The 12,366-nt window shown below is 39.4% G+C and overlaps 1 protein-coding gene across 2 annotated transcripts in view; it reads left to right on the forward strand.

The window, feature by feature from the left end:
• Positions 1-12,366, forward strand: part of TMCO1 (transmembrane and coiled-coil domains 1) — a 45,828-nt gene that overhangs the window by 16,743 nt on the left and 16,719 nt on the right. For both annotated transcript variants that reach the window (XM_047704708.1, XM_047704707.1), the window contains exons 4-6: positions 38-84; positions 1,794-1,861; positions 11,227-11,371. In XM_047704708.1, coding sequence (XP_047560664.1) covers positions 38-84; positions 1,794-1,861; positions 11,227-11,371 — 260 coding nt within the window. The remainder of the gene's footprint in view (positions 1-37; positions 85-1,793; positions 1,862-11,226; positions 11,372-12,366) is intronic.

A 12,366-nucleotide genomic window follows, 5' to 3' on the forward strand; every position in this document is an offset into this window, starting at 1 on the left:
CATTGTGTATATTAATCAGTTTGTTAATTCTTTTCAGAGAGGCAGGAAGAGAAACTGAAAAATAACAACAGAGACCTGTCTATGGTAAGAGTCTGAAGTGTAATATTGTGGTAAACCACAAGTTTTATAGAATAAGACTCTGATTTGCATTAAATACACTGTACTTACCTTTTCAGAAATTCACCCACTAATGTCGTGGGTGTTCCTGGGCCAGGTGGAAGTGAAAATATGCTCCTGGGCTTAAACTTCATTTCAGTAATGAGAGAAGCCGTTTCGGGCTGTCTCGGGGGTCATAATTTGTCCCTTTCACACAGTTTTTGCTTAGCTTAGCCCTTATGTTTCGAATGGAGTAGTCTGTTTTCTTTTACTCTCGTGTCATTGCCGAATCTTTGGTTTTCAGGTAACCTGTGTCACGCCAGCCTCTGAGCTGGAGCATCATAGATGGCCTTTATTGGGGCACCTGGGTGGCTCAGTGGGTTAAGCCTCTGCCTTTGGCTCAGGTCATGATCTCAGGGTCCTGGGATCGAGCCCCACGTTGGGCTCTCTGCTTTGCAGGGAGCCTGCTTCCTCCTCTCTCTCTCTGCCTCTCTGCCTGCTTGTGATCTCGGTCTGTCAAATAACTAAATAAAATCTTTAAAAAAAAAAAAAAAGATGGCCTTTATTGTTGCCTTTGTTCTTCAAGAGGCCTTTTGTTCTGCATGTCAGGCATACCGTAAAGTGTAAAGAGAAATTATTTTATTACCCATTAGTCATCATTTATAAAGAGTAGCGTTTGTTCAAGAGTTTTTCTAAGGCATGGGTAGGCTAATTATATGGCTTGACTAATTTTTTCTATTTAATTTCTGTACGTTTATCACAGGACATCTAAACTGTGCAACAGTTGTCTTTGCTTTCTAAGAGACCTTTGCTATATTAGCTTCTGTTTCTTGCAATTCTTATTGAGTAAGGCTATAATTTAGAAGTGCATCTTTTTGAAAATAGCTTTTCTGTTGACCTACTTAAGTGTTTATAAGACCAAATTTGGAAACTATAGAAAGAAGAGAGGAAAAATTGCTGATAAACCTGTCATCCAGGGGCTCAAGTTAGCTCAGTCAGAAGAGCATGAGACTCTTGATCTTAGGGTCATGAGTTCGAGCCCCACATAGGGTGTAGAAATTACTTAAAAATAAAATCATATAAAAAATTAATAATAAAAAAAAATCTTTAGAAAAAAAACTCTGTCACCCAGAGATAATGACTGTTACTCTTACATCAATATGATCTTTTATTTATTTATACTTTTACCACATTTGTAATTAAGTAAGAAGTTAGCTGCAAATAACAGAATACCTAACTATAACAATGACTTAAACAGATAAAGATTTTTTTTTTTTTACTTGTTCAAGAAGGCCAGGGTTTGGTAGTCCTGGGTTGGTGTAACAGCTCAGTAATGTTATTAAGGACTTAGGTTGGCCATTCTTAGATTATGGTTGTTTGGTTATTTGATGGTACTTTATCCTTTATCTTCAGGCATCATGTTCTTCATTCCAGGCAAGAAGAATGGGCCAAATGCCTAAAGGGATGCTGGCCAATGTTGTCCCTTTAAAGTCCTGTTCGTTCGGTACTGGTACCAGAACTGGGTCACATGGCCACCCAATGCTATTCATCAGAAGGGGACAAGGAGAAGGGCTTGGAGGTGGAGGGTGGGTTAGCCAATAAGCAGCTTATTGCTATGGAGTACAATGTGATGTGAAACCAGAATTTTGGGGTGTGCCTTAGTAGTGTGAAATGACAATGTGCTGGTCTCTTTACAGGTCCGAATGAAATCCATGTTTGCAATTGGCTTTTGTTTTACTGCCCTAATGGGAATGTTCAATTCCATGTGAGTATCCTTTAATAATATGGTTTTACCTAACTGTTGTTCTATATGTGTGTGTATTTATGAGCAATTAACTTTTTTTTAAAGATTTTATTTGGGGGGGGGCACTAGAGAGAGAGAGCAAGCACAAGCAGGGGACAGAAGGAGAGGGAGAAACAGGTTCCCTGCTCAGCAGGGAGACTCGATCCCAAGACCCTGGGATCTTGACCTAAGCAGAAGGCAGATGCTTAAGTGACTGAACCACCCAGCTGCTCCAGCTTTTTTGGTAATATTTTATTTTGATACTTCAAATTTATAGAAAGGTTACAAAAATAATATATTCATTATCCCTATTCACAGTTGTTTTATTTTGCTTCATTTTCTTTCTTTTTCCCTCTCTTCCATATCATCTGTGTAGTCATTCACACATACATTATATATGTATTATTCAAGATTATGTTATGGGTTCATACCCCTTTATTCATAACTACTAAATTATTTATTTATTTATTTATTTATTTGACAGAGATTACAAGTAGGCAAGTAGGCGGAGAGGCAGGCAGAGAGAGGGGAAGGGAAGCAGGCTCCCTGCTGAGCAGAGAGCCTGATGCGGGCTCGATCCCAGGGCCCTGAGATCATGACCTGAGCCAAAGGCAGAGGCTTAACCCACTGAGCCACCCAGGCGCCCCCCTACTAAATTTTTTAAGAAAGATTTTATTCATTGATTTTTTTAAAAAGATTTTATTTATTTATTTGACAGACAGAGATCACAAGTAGACAGAGAGGCAGGCAGAGAGAGAGAGAGAGAGGAGGAAGCAGGCTCCCTGCTGAGCAGAGAGCCCGATGTGGGGCTCGATCCCAGGACCCTGGGATCTTGACCTAAGCTGAAGGCAGAGGCTTTAACCCACTGAGCCACCCAGGCGCCCCTTTATTCATTAATTTGACAGAGAGCATAAGCAGAGAGATTGGCAGAGGGAGAGGGGAAACAGACTCTGTGCTGGCAGGGAGCCCAATGCAGGGCTCAATCCCAGGGCTCTGGGATCATGATGTGAACTGAAGGCAAATGCTTAACCGACAGCCAGTCAGGAGCCCCCATAACTACTAAAGTGTATATTTCCTGAGAACATGGACATTTTCTTAGATAACTTCAATCCAGTTACCAAAATCAAGGGTCTTGCACCAACAAATAAAGGCTTCGGCCCAGATGAAAACGTCTTCTGCTGACTCTTAGGTCATAGTTTATTTTAATAGCCTGGGATAGCTCAGAGTCGTGTAATAAGACAGGCTAATATCAGCAATAAATACTTAGAGTGTTTATCTCAGTATTAACCTATCACCAGTGTTTGGAAAAAATAATTCACAATTGTGTGCATCCTGTTGACAGGGTAGTACTGTAAATCTAATTTTCAAAGACTATATCTCTTTAATGATGAGAGTGTTGGCATAAGGCTTAAGTCGGGAGAAGTCTTGACTTGTAAACTAAGTTGTGAAACATGGAAATAATCACTTTGGCTTATGTTCATTATTTACAGTAGGAGGAATTTGTTAGATTACCTTTTTAGAAGAATTTTCCAGTTCTTTCATTCTTTTCTGTGGTTAAAACTAGAACTTGGTATACAGTTTTGATTTGCATCCATAGTTGGTTCAGTTACTAAATGAAGCTAATATATTTGATTATAATCATAGAATCATGTAACTACAAAGTATTATAATGTATTTCCTATGTTTCTTTCTTCTTTGAGTCAGTAATCATTTTCATTTGCCTGCCTTTGATTTTTCTCCCTCCAGTTTTCAAGTGTCTGTGAGTGTACTACATGAATATTTATAGGTTTCAACTATTTTTAATATTTATTCGGGTCAAAAAGCTGCACGCCGTTTTTTTGTGCCTCACACTGTGGGAGATAAAAGAAAATTGTGCAGCCTGAGCCCTCATGCTGCTTGTTCCCTTCAAGTAGAATAGACATCTCTATAAGAATATTGATTTACTAGTTAAAAAGTTACTGTTGTTTTTTATGTGGGGGTCATTGTAACTTGTTGAAGAGCCATTATAGAGAGAAATTTTAGAGAGAGAGAGAAGTTTTATAACAAGAGCTCCCTACCTCAGCTGTATTTGCCGCTCCCTTGGGCTTCAGACCAGCCTGTCCCTGGGCCCCAGAGAGGCTTGTTTCTCTCTACATTATTTTTGAGACTCGCTTGGAACCTGTCATGTTCTCTGCCAAAGCATCACTCTTCCTGATACTTGTGTGTCTTTCAGTGGCTCCCATTTCTGGTCAGCTGGAACTGAAAGCTTTCTTGCTTCCCTCCTTCTCTTCCTTTCAGCCCACATTTCTCGTGTTTCCACCCCGTCCCAGATTCAGTGCTGGACACCGAGTTATCTCTAACATTGTCAGTCCTCGGTTCCGTCAGTGAATAGTTCCTGTTTATTCTGCCTCTCCGTGTCTTTCGAGTTATCCATCCGTCTGCCCATCCATCCCTCTCTCCTTCCCTCCTCCCTCTCCTCTTCATCCATGCTACACCAGCTCTTAGCATAGTTTCAGCCCATTGCCTTTCCTCTCTGCTGTTACCCCTTGACCTCGGGCATGCCAGTAGCTTCCCAGCTGCTCTCCATCCTCAGGGGCCTCCTGTCACTGCAGCATTAAGGTGACCATCCCCAAAACACGTACCCATTGTCTAATAACCGCATCTGCTCCTGATGGAATAGTAGCTGTGTGTTGGCCACTGTTGGCCTTTATGTGTGTTCCCCTTGTAATCTTAACAGCCTTCCGAGATGAGTATTACAGTCTTTGTTTTACTGATGAGAATATGAGACTCCAAGTTATTTAACTTGCCCAAGGTGGCGAAGCTAGTAAACGTTGAGCCGGAGTATAACTCGTGTCTCTGACTCTAAAGTCCTTTCATAGCATCGTGCCACTCAGACTCCTGACTTGAGTCTGGACTTCAACCTGGCGTCACCATGCTTTGACCCCAGCCTGTTCCAACTTTATTTCTTTTTACTGTTTACAAACTATTGTGTTCTGACTGCACTGTTCACTGTTCCTGAGATACACATTCTTTCATGTGAATTTTAGAATCACTCGTCTATCAGCTTCCCTTTAAGATAATCCCATTTGAGTTTTGACTCAGATGTTATTTAATTTATATGTTAGTTTTGAAGTATTAGACACCTTTATAATTTTAAATATTCCTACCTAGAGACATCATGTTTCTGCTAAGTCCATTTTATGTGCTTTTGTAGTTTCTTTCCAAGTAAGTCGTGCATGCGTTTTATATCTTCTAACTCATTACTACTGGTATAAAAGCAGGTTGCCAATTTTTGTTACTTTATTCTGTAACTGACCATCTTGCTGAACTCTAATAGGGTCTGGTATGTTTTAGTGTGGTTCTCTAATTTTCTAGATAGATAATCACATGATCAGACAAATAACTTGGTCTCATCCTTTCCAAAATTTCCCCTCCGTCCTTTCTTCTCCTCTCTAGTTCTTTTTTTTTAATTTTTTTTTAAAATTTATTTGACAGAGAGATAGCACAAGTAGGCAGAGCAGCAGACAGAGGGAGAGGGAGAAGCAGACTCTCCGCTGAGCAGGGAGCCCAGTATGGGATTCGATCCCTGGACTCCGTGATCATGACCCGAGCCGAAGGCAGCCGTTTAACTGACCGAGCCACCCAGGCGCCCCTCCTCTCTAGTTCTAAGTTGAATTAGAAGAACCAGAAGAGGGGGACCTGAGTGGCTCGGTCAATTGAGCAGCTGCGTTCAGCTCAGGTGATGATCCCAAGATCCTAGGATCCAGCCCCACACCTGGCTCCCCACTGAGCCTGCTTCTCCCTGTCTGTCTGTCTCCCAGCTTGTGGTCTCATTCTCTCTGTCAAATAAATAAATAAAATAAAATAAAAAACCCACCAGAAGAGAGTAAAATACTTAATAATGAAATACTAAAGATAGTCTAATAAAAATGGGGACCAAATGAATATAATAGTTGTATTGCTGCTTTGATAATTGTGAAATTTCTAGAGGACTGAGGTTTTCAAAGCCATATATAAGAACATTTGGGGGACAAAGCACTTCATCGTCAGCAGAGGCCCCATGGGCTTTCTCTGCAGAATTTTCATAACATCGTCACGTGTGGACCATCTGGCAGTGAACAGCAGTCTCTCATGTGGTTCACAATGTCCTATGTATTTCCATTTTATTTTTCCACGCTTAAAGCTCTTGAGTCAAGGCCCATATCTGAAAAGCATATACTGTATAATGATTATTCAGCAACTATTTGTTGATTACACTTTTAGGCCGTAGACTAATACTGAAATGCCTGACTATTTATGGAGTTCATCAGTACAAGATAAAATATCAGATGCCTTTTCTCAAAGCCATGGAGCTCAAAGAAGTCAAATACAGCATCTTCAGGAGGAAAATGTTACAAAAAACTTCATTATATTCAAGCTTCTTGTAGAAGGCTTCTATTGGCAAGAAGGAAGACTGTTCTTTGCTCTTTGTTCTTCAGTATATTTTCTTTCATCAGCTTTCTTATTCAGAACACTGGCAACAGTAGCTTTTTACTTGTTTTGTTTTGCAGTACTGGTGTGGAGGTTCATGTAAGTGTTCTACTATTTATTCAAGTGCTGTTTGATTTTTTTTATAAGACTTTATCTTTTTAGAGCAGTTTTAGGTTTACAGAAGAATTGAGGGGAAAGGACAGACATTTCCCATCTACCCTCCGCCCCATGCATGACCTTCCCCACTAGCAGCTTCCCCCGAGGGAGTGGTGCACTTGTTCGAGCTGGTGAGCCTGGGCTGGCACCCAACCACCCAAAGTCCACTGCTTACATTAGGGGTCCCTCTTGGTGTACATTCAGTGAGTTTGGACAAATGTATAATGGCATGTAGCCACCATTATGGTATCATACAGAGTAGGTCAACTGCCTTAAAACTCCTCAGCTCCACCCATTCATCCCTTTCTCTCCCACCCCAACTCTGCAGCCACTGATCTTTTTACTGGCTCCAGAGTTTTGCCTTTTTCAGACGGTCATAGAGTTTGACTCATGCAAGCGTATAGCCTTTTCAGATTGGCCTCTTTCACTTAGTAATATCCATTTAAAGTCCCTCCATGTCTTCATGGCCAATAGCCCATTTCATTGTAGCACTGAATAGTATTTCATTGTCTGGATGCACCAGTTTATCCATTGATACCTGATTTACTTCCAAGTTTTGGCGATTATCAGTGAAGCTGCTGTGAACACCCAGGTGCAGGTTCTTGTGTGCATGTAAGTTTTTCACTCCTTTGGATAGATACCAAGGAGCACAACTGCTAGGCTGTAATTCATGTTTTTGTTCTGGTCTTTGTGCCCTGTGCATTTAAAAATATATATTATTATTGTGTGCACACTAGAAATTTTCATTGTAAAAGTATTATTGTTGTGTGCACACCAAAAGACTGTGAGCACCTAAAAGTTACAGGCTATATCTCTGTTTTTTAAAAAATTTTTTTTTAAAGATTTTTATCAATTTATTTGACAGAGATCACAAGTAGGCAGAGAGGCAGAGAGAGAGGAAGGGAAGCAGGCTCCCCGCTGAGCAGAGAGCTCGATGCGGGGCTCCATCCCAGGACCCTGAGATCATAACCTGAGCTGAAGGTGGAGGCTTTAACCCACTGAGCCACCCAGGTGCCCCATCTCTGTTTTTTATAAACTGGCATATGCAATGAGAAGTCTAGTACATATTTTGATTATATTATTCAATTTTTAATGTAATTTCTCAGAGTTTCACCTGGATCATCTGTTTACTGTAGAATGGAATGCAGTATCTCTAATATACCTTTTAATTTGTTGACAGCTGGAAGCTTCTAAGAAAAAAGCCTGAGGTTAGATGCAAAGATCTTGAATTTCCAGATTTCCAAAGAAGCAGTAGAAGCACTGCTTTTAGCTGTTTATTTCTTTTTGGCTTTTCATCCTGGATCATTTCCATAAAGCTGAAATGAAACATTACCATCTTAGAATTAGAAGAGATCTGAAGTCATTTAACACATAACTTCTGTCCCAATACAATCTCTCTTCAGTGATACCTCTAGCAGATAATTTTCCATCCTCTGTTTAATTATTGCCAACAATGAGGAGCCTGAGGGTTTCTGAGATAATATACTTTTATTGAGTAGTTTTTAGGGTTTGAAAGTAATTTCTCTTACTGGGCTAAAATATGCCTTCTTGTACTTCTGCTCATGAGCAATAGTTTTACCCTCTGGAACCAGAGAGTAAGTGCACTGAAAGAAATAATCTGTCTAGGTATAATAATATCTATAAGCTGTCTCTCCTCTTGCTCCTTTCCCCTTCGTTCCCCAACCCTTCTTTATTAGGCTAGACACCATTTCAGTTAGCTGTTCCTATGACAAGCTTTAAGTATCCTGGAAAAATTAATTCATTAAAAGTAAGAGTTCTTGGAAGTTTTTGTTTCCTTTTGTCTATGGCTGGCTTAAGGTCTCATGCATGGTAGGTACTTTCACATTCACGAATAACTTACAGGACATCAATGGTTTTCCTTTTTTTCCAGCTTTATTACAATATAATTGACATATAACATGTAACATTGTATATGTTTATATACACACATGATGTACATGTAAGGATTTGATAGACATATACATTGTGAAATGATTACTACAGTAAGGTTTATCTCACAGTTATTATTTTGTTGTGGTATGGTGGTGAGAACATTTAAGATGTACTGTCTTAGCAAATTTAAGTCTATAATACGATATTGTTGATTATAATCACAAGGCTGTACATTTGATGCCCAGAACTTATCCATCTTGTAACTGGAGGTCTATATCCTTTGACCAGCATCTTCCTATATCTCCCATCCCCAACCCCTGCCAACTGTGAATCTAACCTTGTTTCCATGAGTTCAGTTTTTTTTTATTCTACACGGAAGTGATATCATACTATTCGCCGGTCTCTCTGACTTCTTTCACTTAGCATAATACTCTCAAGGTTCATTCCTGTTGTTGCAAATGGCAGGATTTCCATCCTTTTTATGGCTAACTAACATTCTCCTGGGTCTATGATGAAACTTCTCTTGACATCTTCTATATGTATGACTGTCCACTTACTACTTCCAACTGCCTTTCTAGTATATATTTACACAGGAAAAGGCTCAATCACAAATTGATTTTACTTATATATGACAAAAGTATTTAGAGATCTGCTTGAAGTAATCACTGTCATTCTCTTCTACTAACTTCACAAAACCAAAACAAAAGTAATAATTTTTTCAGGAGAAGGTACTCCCATTCATTCTCTTCTATATTCTTTGCAGCACAGTTGTCTAAGAAGTTCTTTAGAACCACAGTAGTTGGGATGCCTGGGTGGCTTAGTTAGTTAAGTGACTGACTTCTGCTCTGGTCATGATCCTGGAGTCCTTGGGTTGAATCCCACAGCAGGCTCTCTGCTCAGCAGGGAGTCTGCTTCTCCCTCTGATCCTCCCCTTCTTGTGCTCTCTCTCTCTCAAATAAATAAATAAAATCTTCAAAAGAAAAAAAAAGAACCACAGTAGTTGATCTGGATATTTAGAGATTTTTTTTCCCCAAAGACAAAGATGGTATTACTACTTCTTTTTTCCCCTCTCTCTCTGTAGAAACATTCTAAATCCCAAGTGGGTTTTTTTCTTCTTTTTAAAAAATGTATATTCTTAAGTTTTTATTTAAGTAGGCTCCATACCCAAAGTGGACCTCAAACTTACAACCCTGAGATCAAGTCACACACTCCACTGAGTCAGGCAGGTGCCCAGGTATTTTTCCGAGGGAATTTTCTAGCTGTTTTAACAGGAATTAAAGACTCTACTTGGACAATTTAGCTGATGCAGTCATACATTTCTATAATATTATTAAGTATCACTATTCTTAATCACATTAATTTTTACAATTTTCATTATTGACTGATTATACTACTGACTAAGAGAAAAGTATAAAAGAAGTAATATCCCCAACACCTCAATATAAGTGCTGATATGCATTTTCTTTTTTTTTTTTTTTAAAGATTTTATTTATTTATTTGACAGACAGAGATCACAAGTAGGCAGAGAGGCAGGCAGAGAGAGAGGAGAAAGCAGGCTCCCCGCCGAGCAGGGAGCCCGATGTGGGGCTCGATCCCAGGACCCTGGGGTCATGACCTGAGCTGAAGGCAGAGGCTTTAACCCACTGAGCCACCCAGGCGCCCCCTGATATGCATTTTCTTATAGCTTTTTTCTAAGCTTTTCTCTTTTATTTTTTTTCTTAAGATTTTATTTATTTATTTGACAGAGATCACAAGTAGGCAGAGGTAGGCAGAGAGAGAGGAGGAAGCAGGCTCCCTGCTGAGCAAAGAGCCTGATGTGGGGCTCCATCCCAGGACCCTGGGATCATGACCTGAGCTGAAGGCAAAGGCTTTAATTCACTGAGCCACCCAGGTGCCCCAAGCTTTTCTCTTTTAGAAACAGTTCTCTTTTCTATTTTAGAAAAAGTAAAAAAGAATACTTTTAAACACTAATAGTATGTTAAAAGTTATCTGAAATTATCGTGTATGAATTTTAAGAATCGACTTTTTTCATTCTCCACTATATACTCCATGAATTTCTATTCAGAAATGTTTAGCCTGTTTAAGGTGTGTATTGGGAGTCTTGGAAAAGAGGGTTTTTAAAATCTTACTGGTGTCATGGTTCATAATAGTGATTCTCAAAGTATGGTCTGGGGATTCCTAGAGCTCTTTGAGACTCTTGGGAAGTCCTTGAGATGAACAGTACTGCCAGAATAATTCTAAGATGTTATTTTCTCTCTTTATTCTTATTCTCTTTTTAGTGTACAGTGGAATTTTCCAGAGGGTTCAGGGCTTCATGATGTGTATCATTGCAACAGCCTGAATACTAAAGCAGCTCTGAGAACCCAGCAGTATTCTATTAAACAAAACATTAAAGATATTTGCCAAAAGAAAAAAAAAAGCCTTTCTTTTTACTTTGTTTTAGAAAAGATAGTTATTTTTCATAAAAATATTTGTGTTAATATATAATGAATTTATTGCTACCTTTTAAATGATTTAGTAACTATTTTTTAACATTCCTCAGTTTTAATTTCTAAAGCAGTAAATAGTGATAGCTATAACCTTTAAACAATGTAGGGATCTCAATTTTTCATTGTGTTCAGGGCTTCTGATACTGAAAAAATTAAGACTCATTAGTTTAGAAAAAGATTGATGGAAAAATCTAGGCCCTTCCTTACATCCTTGTTCTTTAGGTCTCTTTTTAAAATATCATTCTTTGTTTTTTAGAGATCAAGGGACTTAGAGTTCTATTTCTGTTTCAGTTTCTTCCCTGGAACTAAGAAGCTTGTCAGTCTTCCAAAAATAACAATTCTTTGTTTTTTCCTTTTTAGATTTGATGGTAGGGTGGTGGCAAAGCTCCCTTTCACCCCCCTTTCCTATATCCAAGGACTGTCTCATCGAAACCTCCTGGGGGATGACACCACAGACTGTTCCTTCATCTTTCTGTATATTCTCTGTACCATGTCAATTCGACAGGTGAGTGATCATATCCAGCCCTAAATACATACATTCTTCCCTGCTCTCACATCTATATTAGCCTTTACTTGTTTAACACTAGAAATGTTTTAGAATACCAATGGATCCTCTAAAGCTGTTTTATTTTATTTTATTTATTTATTTTAAAGATTATATTCATTTATTTGACAGAGAGAGCCCAAGTAGGCAGAACAGCAGGCTGAGAGAGAGGGAGAAGCACTCTCGCCGCTAAGCAGAGAGCCCTACTCGGGGCCAGTCCCAGGACCCTGGGATCACAAATCTAAGCCGAAGGCAGATGCTTAACCCACTGAGCCACCTAGGCGCCCCTCTAAAGCTGTCTCAAGTGTGTGTAGGTCTAGATTACTGATCATCTGGGATGGGGAGTAGCCATAAAACCAAACACGGTTTTCATATCCCATCTTTAGAGCTCTTAGGTTCCTTCTTCGTCACAATCATCTAAAGATACAAAGTGAAGAGTGGGTTTGGGCTTCTCAGTATCATTTCTTTTTTTCCTTTTCTTTTCTTTATCTTTTTTTTTTTTTTAAGATTTTATTTGAGAGAGAAGGAGGGAGGGAGAGCACAGAGGAGAGTTAGAGAGAGAACCAGACTCTGTGCTGAGCAGAGAGTCTGATGTGGGGCCCAATCCCAGGACCCTGAGATCATGACCTGAGCCAAAGGCAGACACTTGGCCAGCTGAGCCACCCCAGGCACCCCAGTATCATTTCTTCTGCATTAGACTCCAGTGCCTTTTTGTCACCTCAGGAATGCAAATAAATGTAATAATTTGATGATTTTAAGTTATTCACAGTAGAGATACTCAAGGTTATGTCACAGAATTTGCATTTGGCCACCATGATTATCAGACATTTATAACGAAAAACAGAGCCAAGACAGAAGTATAGATGGTTGGAAGAGCCCAGAGAGACACCTTACATTTGATTAGTGGGGGAAGATTCAGGCAGAAAGGTTCAGAGAATGAAGTAGTTTTTGAAATA

Source organism: Lutra lutra, chromosome 15 (genome assembly GCF_902655055.1).
Source record: "Lutra lutra chromosome 15, mLutLut1.2, whole genome shotgun sequence".
In the NCBI taxonomy this organism is placed as follows: domain Eukaryota; kingdom Metazoa; phylum Chordata; class Mammalia; order Carnivora; family Mustelidae; genus Lutra; species Lutra lutra.